Consider the following 17,355-nt stretch of genomic DNA (forward strand, 5'->3'; position numbering starts at 1 on the left):
CATGGACAAATTTTAAGAATAAGTGTATAATAATTTATGAAGTATATATTTCTGTATTTCATAACTCATTCAAACATTGCCGGTCTTTGAACAAAATACCCAGATACATGGAATAATAATTAAACTCAGTTAACTTGGGCATACTTCTAACTTATGGTCAGAAACTATTCATATACTCATGATGTTGCTATTAGGTAAGCATAGAGATCACCACTCGTCTGTCACTTTGTCATACTGTGGTGGCTTGCATGTTACTGTGATTCTGGAAGCTATGTCACCAGTGTTTTGGCTATCAGCAGAATCACCCAAGGTGGACAGGTTTCAGCTGAGCTTCCAGACTAGGAAGAAGGAAAGGCAGACCAGTTCCAAATATTTTGCCACTGAAAACCTTATGAATAGCAATGGAACACTGTCAGATAGCACCAGAATATTGAATACTGAATCATATGTATAGCTCCAGAATATTGTCAGATATAGTTCCAGAAGATGAGCTCCTCAGGTTGGAAAGAAATCAAAGTATGACTAGGGAAGACAAACAGTGCAAATATCCATTAATAATCAGAACATGGAATGTACAAAATATGAATCTAGGAAAATTGGAACTTTTCAAAAATGAAATGGAACATATAAACATCGACATCCTAGGCATTAGTGAGCTGAAATGAACTGGCATTGGCCATTTTGAATGTGTCAATCACATAGTCTGCCATGCCAGGAATGACAAATTGAAGAGGAACGATATCACATTTATCATCAAAGAGAACATTTTAAGATCTGTCTTAAAGTATAATGCTGTCTGTGATAGGATAATATCCATAGGCCTACAAGGAAGACCATTTAATGCCTCTATTATTCAAATTTACCCACCAACCACTAAAGCCACTAAAACCAGCTGCTTCAGTCTGAACTAGATCAAACAGGCAATCAAGATATACTGATAATCATTGGCAACTGGAATGCAAAAGTTGGAAACAAAGACAAAGGATCAGTTGTTGGAAAACTTGGTCTTGGTGATAGAAATGATGCTGGAGATCACATGATAGAATTTTGCAAGACCTATGACTTCTTCATTGCAAATACATTTTTTAAATAACATAAAAGACAACTATACACATGGACCTCACCAGATGGAAAACAGAGAAATTAAATTGACTATGTCTGTGGAAGAGCTCCATTGTTGTTGTTGTTGTTGTTAGGTGCCATTGAGTTGATACAGACTCATAGCGACCTTATGCACAGCAGAATGAAACACTGCCCAATCCTGGGCCAACCTTACTGTCTTTGCCACGCTTGAGCCCATCAATGCTACCACTGTGCCAATCCATCTCACGGGGGTCTCCCTCTTTTTCACTGACCCTCCTCCTTACCAAACAAGATATCCTTCTCCAGCGACTGCTCCCTCCTGACAATATATCCAAAGTATGAGAGACAAAGTTTGGCTATCCTGGCCTCCAAGGAGCATTCTGGCTACATTTCTTCTAACACAGATATGTTTGTTCTTTTGGCAGCTCATGACACTTTCGATATTCTCCTCCAACACCATAACTCAAAAGCATCAATATTTCTCTGGTCTTCCTTTTTCATTGTCCAGCTTTTGCATGCATATGAGGTTATTGAAAATACCATGGCTTGGGTCAGGTGCACCTTAGTCTTCAAGCTGACATCTTTGCTCTTCAACACTTTAAAAAGGTCTTGTGCAGCTCCATATCACCAGTCAAAACAAGGCCAGGGGCAGACTTTAGAATCAAAAGGAATGTGTAAATCATCAGACAATATCATATGCAAGTAAATGTTGCTAATGATAATTCAAAAATGGCTTCAACAATACATTGACAGGGAAATGTCAGAAGTTCAAGCTGAATTCAGATGAGAACTAGAAATATCATTGCTGACGTTAGATGGATCTTGGCTGAAAGCAGAGAATACTAGAAAGATGTTTACCTGTGCTTTATTGACTACACAATGGCTTTCTAATGTGTAGATTATGACAAACTATGGCCAACTCTGTGGGAAATTAGTATTCCAGAACACTTAATTGTCCTCATGAGGCACTTCTACATAGACCAGGAGGCAGATTTTCAAACAGAACAAGGGAACACCGAATGGTTCAAAATCAGGAAAGTGTGTTCTAGGGTTGTAGTCTTTCACAATATTTATTCTATCTGTATGCTGAGCAAATAATCTGAGAAGCTAGATTATATGAAGAAGAATGTGGCATTAGGATTGAAGGAAGACTCACTAACAACCTACTATATGATATGCAGATGATACAACCTTGCTTGATAAAAGTGAAGAGGACTTAAAATACGGATGAAGATCAAAGACCACAGCCTTCTGTATGGGTTGCACCTCAGTGTAATGAATACAAAAATTCTCACCACTGGACCAATGAATAACATCCATAAAAATGTAGGAAAAAATGGAGTGGTCAAAGATTTCATTTTGCTTGGATCCACCACCAACACTCATGGAAGCAGCAGTCAAGAAATCAAACAATGTATCGCATTAGGCAAATCTGCAGCACAAGATTTCTTTAAATTGTTCAAAGATATCAGTTTGAGGACTAAGGTGTGCCTGACCCAAATCATGGTTTTTTCAACAGCCTCATATGCATGTAAAGTTTGTCAGCGAATAAGGAGGACTGTAGAAGAATTGATGCGTTGGAGTTATGGTGTTGGAGGAGAATACTGAAAGTACCCTGGACTGCTAGAAGAAGTACAACCAAGAATCCTCCTGAGAAGCTAAGATGACCAGACTTCATCTCTCATACTTCAGACATGTTATTAGGAGGGACCAGTCCCTGGAGAAGGACATCATGCTGGGTAAAGTGGAGGATCAGCGAAAAAGTGGGAGACCCCAACAAGATGGATTGGCACAGTGGCTGCAGCTGTTCACTTCTCTGTTCACTTCTACTACCACTAATAGCAAGAAAGATGGTAATAACCAAGGAGGCTCAGTGAAGGGATGGGATCCCAAGGCACTGATCACCTCTCCTCTAGGCTCCCCATTTACTCTAGTGTGTCCCAGTACCAGCTCAAGTGTAATAATGGGCTCAAGTGTAATAATGATTGTGAAATTGTACAAGACCAGGCAGTGTTTGGTTCTGTTGTGTGTAGGGTTGCTATGGGTTGGAACCTACTGTATAGCACGTAACAACAACAACAACAACAAGCACAGAGAAGGAGGGAACATGTTTTGTTTTCCAGTTTGCCGGCTCAGTTAATAACTTTAGAATATTTGGACATGTGGTATGAGGACACACATGGGTTCTCTTGTCTCAAGTCCAAGAACAGCCATTGAAACAGGTGCTTAAGACCAAGCAGTAAGTGGCTGTGTGGTGAAGGCCCCATAATCTCTGTTCACTTCTACTACCACTAATAGCAAGAAAGATGGTAATAACTATTGTATTTCCATGGGGCCGTGGTGGCTCAGTGATGAGACTCTCGCCTTCCATGTAGGATCCCTCATAGCCATGACAGGAAGCTTCTGTGTTGCTCTGATGCTGAAGAGGTTTCAGTGGAGTCTCAAGACTAGGAAGAGAGGCCTGGTCATCTATTTCTGAAAATCAGCCAGTGAAAACCCTGTGGATCAAAAAACAGAACAAAATAAAACAACCTATGGATCACAACTCTGGGTGGCTTCAAACGACAAACCATTTGGTTCATGTTGTTATTGTTGTTGCTAAGTGCCATCTAGTCAGTTCCGACTCATAGCGACCCTGTATAGGGTTTCTGATGAGTGGCCGGTGAGCTTGAACAGCCAGTCTTGCAGTTCACAACAACCTTGCAGTCTGTAGCATTAACCCACAATGCCATTAACCCATGTCACCACATAGAGATTCCCACCACCAAGCACACAGGCACTAGTGCTGCTCATGGAAACCTACGTGGCATGCATGGGTAGGGGTACTGCTGCCGATGCATGGAGTATGTGATCCCCAGAACCTATACACACACACACCTCACATACCTTCATCTTTTCTCTTGGGTCAGCCTTGGGCGGTGGGGCTCTTATGGGATGGCCAGGGAAGGAAGGTCCTAAGAAGCAGACCGCCAACCCCAAAGCTCAAGAATCAAGAACTGGGGTGAGGGTGGAAAGAAGCACTGGGCTCCAGTTGAGAGTGGACCCTCTAGAAGGCACTGCTCATCTGCTCTGTGCTCCTCAGGGGCTCCCCATCCCACACATAGAAAAGCCCCCTGATCTCACCATGGCCTCTCAGGTCTGATATTATCAAGCCCCACTGCCTCTCTGAGCCCATCTTCTTCCTTCTCCCACTGCCCATCACTCCTACCCACACTGACCAAACACACTGCTCTCTCTCAGGGCCTTTGCACATGCTGTCCGTCTGGCTGGAAAGCTCTACCCAAGCTATCCTCATGGCTTGGTCCCACACTTCCTTCCCTGTCTGCTCCAATAGTTTCTCACCCCTCAGCTTGTTTTATTTTTCTCCATAGCAATTATTACTGTCTGCCAGTCTATATTTTCTTTTTTTTTTAACCTATGTATAATTCTGGTGTGGCACTGTGGGTTAATGTGCCAGACTGCAAAGCCGTTTGAACTACAAGGTTGGTGGTTCAAGCTCACCAGTCGCCCAGTCGCTCCTTGGAAACCCTATACAGGATCGCTATAGGTCAGAACCAACTCTACAGCACTTAACAACAACAACAGCATAATCAATCTATCTCCACTATTAGAATATAGGTTTCTGGGGAGCCGGGACTTGTTTTTGTCATTTATTGTTGTAGTCACAGCACCTAGAACAATACTTGGCATGCACACAGGAGGTGTCCTATGAGCGCTTGAATGAGTTTCACAAGCCAGCACTGATAGGCTGATGGTGACCACCTAGAATGCTGTGGGGTGAGGATTCTGAGGGGGTCTCCAGACTCAGAGACAGAGTCACGCTATCCTACAGAGGGACAATGAAGACTCAGAAGCCACTAACTGGCCACCTTTATATGGACCAGGGCATCAGAAAGATCAAAGTTCCTGTAACCACAGGAAATACCCCACTTTAGATCTGACTCATAGAAATAACCATCAAAGCAAGTTAATCCATTGAGTGCTTCCCAGATGCCCAGCATCAACCATTTCACAGGTGTTTCTGCTCTTGTAAAATTTACCACCTCAGAAATGCTATACAGAGTCACTATGAGTTGGAATTGACTCAATCACCGTAGGTTATTGTTGTTGTTAAGTGCCGTCGAGTCGGTTGCAACTCAAAGCAACCCTGTATAGGGTTTCCGAGGAGCAGCTGGTGGGTTTGAACTGATGATCTTATGGTTCACAGTCCATTGTTGATGCTATAGAGACACACCATTCTAGGTAGATATTCTTGCTGTTGTTAGCCACCGGCTCATAGTAACTTTCCATGTAACAGAAAGAAATGCTGCCCAGTCCTGAGTCAGATTCATCATACTTGTTACGTCTGAACCCATCGTTTGGTCACTGTGTTCATGCACTTCACCTTCCCTGGCCCTTCACCTTCACTTACCAACCATGATGCTTCTCTCTAGCCAGTGGGCTTTGCTGAGGACACAAAGTAAGTGAGCCAACATCTTCCTTCTAAGTCTCATTCTGGCTGTATTTCTTCTAAGACAGCTCTGTTTTTCGTTCTTCTGGAGGTCCATGGTATATTCAATATATTCTTCATCAACACCACAATTTGAATACATCAGTCTAACAATCTTTCGATCTCTATGATCTTTCTATGTAAATCCACAATTACTCCTACTTTATAGATGAAGAAACTGAGGCATAGAACAGTGAAGGAGCTCACTCAACACCATGCAGTAATTGTACAGCCAGGATTTCAATCCAGTCTCCAAAGTCTGGGAGTCTGCTCCTTAACCACTACTCTATAGATCCTGGAGAGACAGAGAAAAAAGATGGAAGATCCCCAATGAGATGGAATGGCACAGTGGCAGCAGGAATGGGCTCAGGCGTAGCAACGATTGTGAGGTTGGCTCAGGACCAGGCAGGGTTTTGTTCTGTTGTGCATAGCGTCGCTACGAGTTAGTACCAACTTGATGGCACCTACCAACAACATAGATCCTGATAAGGGTCAGCTTCTTCTTCACCCTTCCCACAGACCAGATTGCCACACCCAAGGAGGCTCAGTGAAGGGATGGGATCCCAAGGCACTGATCACCTCTCCTCTAGACTCCCCATTTACCCTAGTGTGTCCCAGTACCAGCCCCACCTCATCACCGGATGTGTGGGGAGTACCAGGAGCTGGGCCATCCTGGAACCTGCAAAACCCTGCTACCAGCTCTCTTTTCTCTTTGCTATAGCCTCTCCTATTTGTTCTCCTCAAAGGAACCAGAACCATCTTTTCCAAACACAGATATGAGTAGGTCACACCCTAGCTTAAAGCCCTTTGCTGGGGCACCAGTGTTCCTTGAATAAAGACCAACATGACCCAGCAGAGGCATTTCTGCTCACTACAAGATGACTGGGAGGCCGAGGTCCCAGGGTCAGCTTCCTGGTGAGTCATGTCCTTCCGGGCCCACCCATCATCCCTTCAGCTACCCAGCCTCCTCCTTCCAGCTCCTCCTGGATCCTATACCTCTCAGACCACAGGGCCTTTGCACAGACTATTTTCTATATTAGGCTGTCTCTACTTTGCTCTTCACCCAATTCTTGAGATCCCTAACCAACAATTTCTTCTACAGAGAAACCCTCTCTGATCCCCTGCCCAGAGCAGACGCCCCTGTTAAACACTCCCATGGTCTCATGGAACATTCCATCAAGCCACTTATCCCTATTAGTGCACGTTCATGCATGTAATTACTAATGCGTGTGTCCCCTCACTGGGCTGTAAATACCATGGGACAGGAACTACGCCTGGCAGTGCTCTCTGGCACATCCCCAGCACCTAGAGCAGAACCCAGCACATAGTAGACCCTCCGTACATTTTATCGATGGAATAAATCATTAATCCTTCCACTTTGCTTAGCGAGGTCTGTGGGATTTCTAAGGCTCTGGGGGAAGCAATACAAGCTATGCATTAGGTAAGAGATAAAGCAGGCTACAGGCTCAGAACTGGGTCTGCAGTATTGAGGGATCTTAGTACATAGTAGTTGTTTTGCCATTGTTGTTAGTGTTATTATTCTTTATTTTAATGTTTTATTGTGAAGTATGTGATAGTTTACATGGGAGAACATTAGTTTTACATTCATCCTATCGTATATCATTTCATTGCCATGGTTACAGTCCCCTCCATGCATCATCAACCAACCAAAGGTATACCCTGCAAGTCTGCCCGTCACCCCTGGTCGTCAGCACACAGCCCATCTCCCTCTCTGGGTCTAGAGTCCCCAGCCACTCCATCTCTCCATGTCACCATCTCTGCCTCCATCTCTGGCGTCACTGCTTCTCTGGGTAGGGTCCCACTCTCTGCTCTTCTCCTTTGATGGTCCCAGGGACCTCCGCTCCTAGACTGAAAAGTGTTATTATTCTTAGTATGATTTTGAAGCTCAAAGAGAAGAGTTTGCACCAAGAGAAAGAAGACAAAGTTAAGAGACTGGGCTTTGTTCCCTCCACTTCCTTCTGTCCCAGCCACCATGTCTTCCTAAAGTTAAAATCTGCCAAAGCCCAGAGACGATGATATGGAGAGATGGAGTAGCTAGGGACTCTAGATTCAAAAAGGGAGAGGGGTTGTGTGCTGGCGGCCAGGGGTCAGGTTTGTAGGGTATGCCCTTTGGTTGTTTGAATAGTTGTATATTCCTGAGTGCTTCAGTGTACACAAACAAAAAAAAAAAACACACACAGAGGGAATGGAAGCAAATACTATTGAATGATGATACATGGAGGGGATTGTAATCATTGCAGTGAAATGAAATACAATAGGATGAATGTAAAGTTGATGTTCTTCCATATAAACTGTCACATAATTCACAATAAAGCATTTTTTTAAATTTTATATATATAATAAATTGAGAAAACAAGAAAAGATTAAAAAAATAAAAATAAAAATCTGCCAAAGCAAATTAACTGCCACATGGAGTTAATTCTGACTTGTGGCAACCTCGTGTACATGTGCTGAAGTGGAACTGCTCCATAGAGTTTTCAATGGCTGAATTTTCAGAAGTAGATCGCCAGACCTTTCTTCTGAGGAACTTCTAGGTAGACTCAAACTTGCAACCTTTTGGCTGGCAGCTGAGCAAATTAAATGTTTGAATCACCCAGGTGTTCCAAAACCTGCCAAGTAGGGGCAACACACTCCTACTGTAATGCCAGGGGCCCTGTGCCCCGGGGTGAGTAAGTGCTTTGAGATCCTCAGAGAGCTGCTGTTTCCTCTGTGGGTAAGAGAGGAGGAGGGAGGGGCCTTGCGTTTATGGGTTCCTCCTCTGGACAAGGCTTCCTGCTAAGGGCTTTACCCATTTCATTTCCTTTTCATCCATCCACAACCCTGAAAGGCAGGTCTAATAATGCCCATTTTATGGATGACGAAGCTGAGCTTGGAGGGGTGGCAGCACCTGCCAAGGTCACACAGCTCCAGAGGGGCACAGCTGGCCCTCCAGCCCACATGTTTTCTGATGCCAGAGACCTTGTGCTTTCTACCCTACTGTGCAGTCAGTGTGAATGCCATGTGATTCCCAAAATGGTGGATACCCCTTCCTCTCCTCCAAGCTCTGCTGCCTCCCCTGCTTCAAAACTCAGCTAGGAGCACCTCTGCCTGGAAGCCTATCTGGGTTTCCCTGCCTGGCTTGAGCCCTACAGTCCTCAGTTTTTTGCCACAAACGCTTGCAGGAACCCCAGGCCAGGGCTCCAAACAGATCACAAAATGGGCCTTCTTGGAAACCTGGCTGGTCCCAGGAAACACCCTTTAAGCGGCTGCAGAAAGGGCTGTGGGCCAAAGCTCCCTGGGAATCAAAGCTCATTTTTGGTTGACTCACCATTTGGATTATTGTGACCAGGCCAGAAGCCAGGGTCTGCCAGGAGTTACCTTGTTAAAATCAAAAGGTAGCAATGAGTCAAGGGAGCGAGCCCCTTGCAGGAGCCCATGACTCACCCTGCTGAGTAACCCCGGGCAGGTGGAAGCACTTCTCTAGCCCCACTGTCCCCAAGTCCTCTCTAAAGTTGGGTGAGCAGAACCCAGAATGAAGAGAGGCCCAGGAAGAATTAAAGCCGGAAATGGGAAGGGCAGGAGGCAGGGCTCTGCCAGCCGTATGTCATTGTTCATGGGTTCCTCCTGTCTAAAGTCTTAATCCCATCATTGCCACGTGCACCCTGCCACTCAGTCTGCTCTCCCCACTCCAGGAGAAGCCTGTCCTGGGACTTCATCCTCTGACTGGGGTGGGACCAGGGATTTGGATTTGGAGTCCTTCCTGGCGGTGTGAGAGTCACCTGAGCCATCTGTTTCTCCCCAGACCCTGCTGAGGGCACATTATAGGCTTTATAGACTGGTGGTCCAGTTCAGGGCCACATCATGACTTCTGTCAGGGGCCCTGGGACCTTCTACATAAAAAAATGTATATATATTAAAAACCACACTTTAAAATACACCCATAATCATGATGTGCCGTGGAGTCGGTTCCGACTCATAGTGACCCTGTACAGGGTTTCCGAGGCTGTAAATCTTTACAGGAGCTGGTAGTTTCAAACTGCTGACCTTAAAGTTGGCAACCCAACTCGTAACAGCTATACCCCCAGAGCTCCTTAAAATAAACCCATAAAACTCAGGAAAGGTGTGGGGCAGGTTTGTATCCTTTCGCCATACTTATTTAATCTGTATTGTTGTTATTGTTTTTGGTAAGTGCCTGTCTGACTCATAGCAATCCTCTGTAGGTTTCTGAGGAACAGCTGGTGTGTTGGCAGTCCAGTGTTTATCCTATGCTGAGCAAATAATCCAAGAACCTAGATTGTATGAAGAAAAGCCCGGCATTAGAATTGGAGGAAGACTCATTAACAGATGATACAACCTTGGTTGCTGAAAGCAAAGAGGACTTAAGATACTTATTGATGAAGATCAAAGACCACAGCCTTTCATATGGGTTACACCTCAATGTAAAGAAAACAAAAATCTTCACCACTGAACCAATAAACAACATCCATGTAAATGAGTTGTCAAAGACTTCATTTTGCTTGGATCCAACATCAACATCCATGGAAGTAGCAGTCAAGAAATCAAACAACATATTGCATTAGGCAAATCTGCTGCATAAGACATCTTTAAAGTGTTCAAGAGCAAAGATACTACGTTGAGGACTAAGATACACCTGACCCAAGCCATGCTATTTTCAATAGTCTCATATGCATGTGAGAGTTGGACACAAATAAGGAAGACCATAAAATAATTGATGCATTTGAATTCTGGTGTTGGAGAAGAGTATTAAAAGTACTATGGACTACCAGAAGAACAAATAAATCTGTCTTGAAATAAGTACAGCCAGAATGCTCCTTAGAAGCCAGGATGGCTAGACTGTCTCTTGTACTTTAAATATGTTATCAGGAGGGACCAGTCACTGAAGAAGGACATAATGCTTGGTAAACTGGAGGCTCAGCAAACTAGAGGAAGATCCCCAATCCCCCAATGAGATGTGACTGCAGCAATGGACTCAAACATAACAACTGTGAGGCTGGCCCAGGATTAGGCAGTGTTTCGTTCTGCTGTGTATAAGGTCACTATGGGTCAGTACCAACTCTATGGCACCTAACAACTACAACAACAACTAACCTTCTGGAGTTCTGGTATGGTGCTGTAGGATAAGCCCTGGGCCCACTAACTGCAAGGTCAGAAGTTCAAACCTACCAGTTACTCCCTGGAAACCCTATACAGGGTCACTCTGAGTCATAATCAACTCAACACTTAACAACGACGCAAATCTTTTTAAAGGTTGGTGATTCTAATTCACGCAGAAAAACTCAGAAGAAAGACCTGGAGATCTGCTTCTGAAAGGTCGTAGCCTGAAAACCCTTATGAGCACAGCTCTATTGATCCACATGAGAGCAACCTGAGTCAGAATCAACTTGACCACAACTGTTGTGTGTGTTTTTTATTTTAAAGTATCATGGGACTCGGGGGGGAGGGGGCTACAAAGGCAAGAAGTGACTGGCTTACAAGCTTTCAAGAGGGAACCTAGATCCAGAGGGCCTGGAGGAAGGTAGAATCTCCAGTGTGTAGTATTCAGTCTGACTAGGCGGGTCTGATGCAATGAAATGCAGAGGGGTCTCTAGTGATACAATAGTGAATAATTGTTATCAGGACTGTTTGTGAGGGTCGGAAATGTAAAGGTAGACGTTTTATAGCAAGGAGGGGAGTGATTAACTTTTCAGTCTAGGAGCGGAGGTCCCTAGGACCATCAAGGGAGAAGAGCAGAGACCGGACCCTACCCAGAGAAGCAGTGATGCCTAAAATGGAGCCAGAGATGATGATGTGGAGCAATGGAGCAGCTGGAGACTTTGGATCCAGAGAGGGAGAGCGACTGTGTGCTGAAGACCTGGGGGGCACGGGGGAAGGATTGCATGGAGGGGATTGTAACCATGACAATGATACGATATACGATAGAATGAATATAAAACCAATGTTCTCCCATGTGAACTATCACATAATTCACAATAAAACATTAAAAAAAAAAAAAAAAGTATCATGGGACTCTAGGCATGAGATCAGCAATGCCTGTGGGATAAATTGGCCCTAGTGTAGCGCATTGGACTGCCTCGGTCCAAGTTCCAACTCACCAATTGCTTAGACATGTGCCTCAGTTCCCTCACCTATAAAATGGAGGTTTTCATAACACCTGTATCATGGGGGCTGTTTGACAGTTCAATGAGATATTTTTTGTGAAGAACGTGGCATAGTGGGAGCACCAACCAGCAAATCAGACCACTTTGAGTTCACAACCAGCGGAGTTGGTATTTCTGACCACAATGAGGTCAGGCCAGGCATAAGAGAAGGCCTAGGGCTTGGGGAGAAAGGGTCCTCCCTCCCACTGGCCTCCAGTCTCCACTGAAAAGTGGTCTCAACATTCTGACCTGACCAGGGGGACAGCAACGCCTGGGGTCCACCTCACAAGAACCAACGTTTCCAGCGCTGCTAGAGTGTGGGTTTTCCAGCTGACTGAGACAGAGCCTGCTTCTACGGCAGCCATGCTGCACTGCACGGGGACCTGGGGAAACGGAAGCCACAGCTGAGAACAGCTTCACTGCTTGCCAGTAAGCAAGAGCCTGCCCAGGAAAGAACAATGAAGACATCTGAGTCCAGCTGGCTGAACTCCCAGCTGCAGCCTGTATGTTCTTGAACCATTGGCCCTCTGGGGACGCTGCAGTGTGGTCCAACAGCTCAGCATAGCTGTGCGCCCCCTTTAGGTAATGTTCCCGTGGGCGAGGAGCAATGGGAGAGGAAGAAAGCATGTTGGTGTGGCAGTGTGTGTCATGGAAAGAGAACAGAATTGGCACTTGGCACTTTCATGCTATGTGAACTTAAATCTCTTAGCCTCTCTGGGCCTCAGTTGCTACATCAGTAAAATGGGGCTGAGGGGGGAAAAAAATAGGAAGAATGCAAAACATCTGGAATGGCACCTGGCTCACAGATTTTTTAGGAAGGGAGGTGTAAAGAGAGCCACAGAATTGTCACTCTCCCAGAAACACCTCCCTGGAAACAAGAGTCCGCAAGGCCAGGCTGGCCCCTCCCCCTGGAGACTCAGCCAAAGTCCTGGAAGAATTATTGCATCACTAGGCATTTGAGGGTTAATGATGGGGAGTGGACGGACCCAGGTATTTAACTAATTGGGGAGGTGCCTGGAGATCAGAGGTACCCCTGCTCCCTGCCTTCTCCTGAGGCCCAGCTCCTGGACCCCTGCTCACCCCTCCCCAGGATGAAACCAGCCCCTGTTCTCATCTGCCTTTGCCTCCTGGGTAAGTGGCTCTCATGACCTTTACCCTTCCCCACCCCATCCCTGGACGTCCCTGAGTCTGCCCAGCCTGACTTCTGGGAAGGATGAGGTGGGTAATCAAAGCTACAGGCCATCCCCTTCCTGCCATCAGAGTCCTCCCAAGACCCTTCCACCTGAACTGACAGAGGAGGGCACCCTGGGTGGACTGAGGGCATGGAAAGGGGGCTCATGAGGAACCCAGACCACTGTGGGCCATTTGTGTACTATTTCCCACTCCATCCCAACTTCCATTTTTGGCTCCAGCCTGGTGTACCAGGAGGGGAGGAGTCCAGGAGACCAAGGTGGTTAGGAAGCATATCCAGGACATCTGATGAGATTTGGGGGAAAGGGGATAGATTGCTCCTGTAGGATCAGCTCTGGGTTGTGAAACACAAGATTGGCAGTTCAAACCCCCAAACTGCTCCTTGGAACCCTGTACAAGGTTGCTATGAGTTGGAACCGACTCAACAGCACTCACCAACAAGTGGGAATTGAGGTGGACCCCCTAGGGTGTGAGATTTTTCTGTGAGGTGGATGTGCTTGCTAGATGGGTGAGGACTGGAGGGATTCGGTGTGAGGGGTGGGGGTTAGAGATTGTTGCTGTTGGCAGTGGGTTTCCTCTAGGAGGTGAGGCGAATTGGCTATCTGGAGAGCTGTCTGCAACCAGATTTGAGGGGAAGCTGGCTACAGAGGGTGGGGTCCTGGCAGGATGCCAGCAGGGCCCTCAGCTCTTGCTCCCCACTCCCCACAGTGGCCCTGGCCTGCGGGAACCTTCTGCAGTTTGGGGTAATGATTGAGCGGATGACAGGGAAGCCAGCCCTGCACTACAATGACTATGGCTGCTACTGCGGCATCGGTGGCTCCCACTGGCCCGTGGACCAGACGGACTGGTAAGGGGCGCTCCTGCATGGGAACCTCCCTGGCCACACCCAGGAGGTGGGGGCTGGCCCTCTGCTTCCCCCTTGGCTCAGGTTGGCTGTGACCCTCACAGGTGCTGCCACGCCCATGACTGCTGCTATGGGCGTCTGCAGAAGTTGGGCTGTGAACCCAAACTGGAGAAGTACCTGTTCTCTATCAGCAGGCGTGACATCTTCTGTGGTAGGTGACCCCTGTCCCTCAAGTGCCTGCCTGGGACCCCTAGGGGACAATTCAGTCAGAACCTCTTCAGGGCCAGTTCTTTAGGCCCTCATCATCCCATCATTGTGATGAGTGGAGGAGGCCTGTGCACCTGTCCAGAGGCTCTCAGCTTCAACACTGCCAGGTGGTTCCTCCCTCCCGACTCCAGCCTCTGGAGAGAGGAACAGAAGGAGTGAGCAGGAATGTCCCAGGACTGAGCCTCAAGGACAGGGTCCACACAGCATACCCCGCTCCCCAGACTGACTTCTCCAGAGCTGGGTCCTTGAATCCATTGGCTCTCCAGGGGACCTTGTGGGGGAAGCAGCCTGAACCATATAACGCAGGTCAGCCCCACAGAGGGAGAACCAAGTCTTCTTTGTTACAAAGCCAGAAGCAGCCTCCAGGGCAGGCAGGGCCAGGTGCAGAGGCACTGCGGTAAGACCAGTTCTGATCTTTAAGGTCTGTGCTGGGGGAGGGGCAGACATGGCTGCAGACAGAAGAACCGGGACCAATGCCATCAGAGACAGGCTTGGCTCAGAGTTTCTTGTTTCTGGAGCATTTGCTCAGCACAGTAACTTTGTCAGATAATGAACTCCCTGTCTCCAGGGTTCACCAATGCCCCAGTGACCCCTGTTAAGGATGGTGTTGAGGGGATAAGGAATGGGAGGGGACACTGTATAATTCTGGACACATAACCTAAGTAACTGCTTCTTCCTGCCTAAGGTAAAGATAACCACACCCACTTCCCCACCTTAGTCCAGCCCCTGGTGAGAGCCCCAAACAAGTTGATGTTAAGCCCCTTGTAGTCCTGAGTTCTACCTAAAGAGCAGGTACTGGAAGGACCCTCATGGCAAAGGGAGGCCAACCTTTGAGGGGGAAATGAGGAATCCTGCAAAAGTCCAAACTGTACCTTGCATTCAGGAGACGAAAAGAGCCCGAGGCACTGTGGGCAGACAGAGGCAGCTGCAGAGGGGAGAAGAGGAGGAGTCCGCAGGAGCCCTGGGGCCTGGAGAGCTGACCACTTGTCAGGGTGGGCTCTAAGGGAAATGCCAGAGCCATGGACTCTGTCCATTCTGAAAGAAGGCGGGCAGAGGGTCCCAGGAGACCACAAGCTTTGGTCTCAATGGCCTCTAATCTGGGACTGAGTTGCTATTACTTTGTAGCTGTCTCTCTACTTCATAGCCACAGTCCCGCAGTCAACAATGCTTTACATGGAGCGGAGTTGCCTAAAAACCTCGTGAGCTGGGGGTAGGGGGTCAGTGACTCAGATGGTTCCCCTGGGGCAAGAGGGGGAAAGGGGCCTTCCCAGTGTATAGGTCCTGCCCTTGAAACACCACCAGGAGCGTGGAGTTCCATCAGATGGGGTTGAGAACTGGGGCCTAGGAGCAGCCAGTGGCTGTCACATCTGTGTCTGAAAGCAAGGAGTCCTCAAGCCTTCAGGTCCCTGACTCACCGTGTCCCATACAGCCGGCAGAACCGCCTGCCAGCGGCAGACCTGCGCATGTGACAGGAAGGCTGCACTCTGCTTTCGCCACTACCTGGGCACCTACAACCGCAAATACGCCCATTACCCTAACAAGCTGTGTACTGGACCCACCCCGCCCTGCTGAGGTGACATAGGGCCTCTTCCCAGGGCCCCACCCCACTCCCCGAGGACGGCTGAGGGCTGCTGTAGCCCCAGGCATGGAGAACAAGCAAAATACAATCTTGCTTTACCCGCTCTGGAAAATTTCTTTCCTGGAAATCCATCCCTTCCAGACTGTAGCCTGGAGAACTAGTCCCCTCCCAGCTACACCTTCCCCTTAGGTACAACACCCAGACAGTTCTATGATCCTCCTCTGGTACCTCAGTTTCCTCTTCTAAATATGTGGGTAGTGTTATTGGTGTGACTCCTAGCAATCCTGTATAGGGTTTCTGAGGAGCGACCAGTGGGTTTGAACTGCCGACCTTGAGGTTAGCAGTGTGGTATCTATCCTACAGTGCCACACCAGTTCCTCCATGATTCGAGCATTCTTTGATCCTATTATTCTAGCATTTAGTCTACAGTTTCATTCATTCATTGATTCGTTTTTTTTGAGCACCTACTATGTGCCAGAGTTGTCTAAGCACTGGGACGAAACCACACACATGGTCCTTGTCATGCAGTGCCAACTTCTGGCCTGCTAGTACACTTAAGTTTTAGTCGCTGTAACATTCTACCATCTTATCTAATCTTATCTCTGGTGATATTTCTGGTCATATGGTATAATATGAGAAATATAAAAATATATCAGCCTAAAAATATTGTCCCCACTGTGTCATCAGGCATTAAATCCCCACCTTTAACAATTCAAAGACCGGTTAAGAGTGAAAAGAGGCTCTGGGGTCATCTCATTCAACTTCCTTAGAAGGACAGAAGTTCTTACCAGAGCAGACACCCTGACACCAAGGCAACACCCTTCATTTCTTCCTACGTCATTCTCAGCCACAAACACTCTGGTTATAGCTGGGTTAGCGCAACTGACAAGTTTTATCTTGGAAAGAGCACAGTCCGTAGGGCAGGTAGGTTGTAGTGAGCTACAGCCGGGGTTACTACCCACCCCCTGCCATCGAGTTAATTCCAAAGCATAGTGACACTGTATGGCATTTACAAGGCTGTAAAGCTTTATAGGAGCAGAAAGCCTCATCCTTCTCCCAGCAAGCACTGGTGGGTTTCAGCTGCCAAGCTTGTGGTCCAGGGCTTATATTCTACAATCCCACCAGGACTCCTATAAAGGGATGGAGGAGGCAGGACTTAAACATTGCCCACCCATCCTACTCCAACGTCATAAAGAATTCACTGTACCGAAAGAGCCCACCAGATGGAATAGAGTCTGCTCTGGAAGCAATATATTTCAGTAGATTTTACTCTTAAATATGGATATCCTCAGTTTGAACTGGTCGGTGGTTCAAGCTCACTAGCCACTCCTCAGAAACCCTATACAGGGTCTCTGTGGGTCGGAACTGACTTGACGGCACTTAACAACAACAACATCTTCCCTATACAATCATTCAGGATTGTGATGTGCTTTTCCCATGAGCTGAAGCAAAGCTCACAGTGGATAGTGAATAAATAAATGTGCATTCCCTTCATCCTTTGCATGGTGTACGGGCAACATTTGGGGTTTTGAGGGCAGAAAGGAACAGACAGAAGCAAAACCATGAGTCATCCTAAACTTTAAAAGGTGAAGTTAGGTGCTAGCAAAATAAGAACGGGGACAGGTATGCGTGCTGTGTTGTTGTTGTAACAGACTCAAATTCATAGGCAAGACCTCGGAAAACCTGTCTTCTAAAATACTATGATGTGTGGGGAAAAGAGTGCCTTCATCTGTTGGGGAAAAAT

General features: G+C 47.0%; 1 protein-coding gene across 1 annotated transcript; it reads left to right on the plus strand.

The window, feature by feature from the left end:
- Positions 1–12,820: 12,820 nt before the first annotated feature.
- PLA2G2E (phospholipase A2, group IIE) lies at positions 12,821–15,604 on the plus strand. The gene is made up of 4 exons (XM_006862360.1): positions 12,821–12,861; positions 13,630–13,768; positions 13,870–13,976; positions 15,462–15,604. Exons 1-4 carry the CDS (start codon positions 12,822–12,824, stop codon positions 15,602–15,604), a joined length of 429 nt encoding a protein of 142 aa, XP_006862422.1. The 5' UTR covers position 12,821.
- Positions 15,605–17,355: the final 1,751 nt, after the last annotated feature.

Source organism: Chrysochloris asiatica, unplaced genomic scaffold (genome assembly GCF_000296735.1).
Source record: "Chrysochloris asiatica unplaced genomic scaffold, ChrAsi1.0 scaffold00047, whole genome shotgun sequence".
Taxonomy (NCBI): Eukaryota; Metazoa; Chordata; class Mammalia; order Afrosoricida; family Chrysochloridae; genus Chrysochloris; species Chrysochloris asiatica.

Bases quoted from the DNA above. Each gene is read 5' to 3' on its own strand.
- PLA2G2E (XM_006862360.1), top strand. From the start codon at position 12,822: ATGAAACCAGCCCCTGTTCTCATCTGCCTTTGCCTCCTGG. The intron at 12,862-13,629 runs GTAAGTGGCTCT...CACTCCCCACAG, and splicing joins CATCTGCCTTTGCCTCCTGG to TGGCCCTGGCCTGCGGGAAC. The intron at 13,769-13,869 runs GTAAGGGGCGCT...TGACCCTCACAG, and splicing joins CCCGTGGACCAGACGGACTG to GTGCTGCCACGCCCATGACT.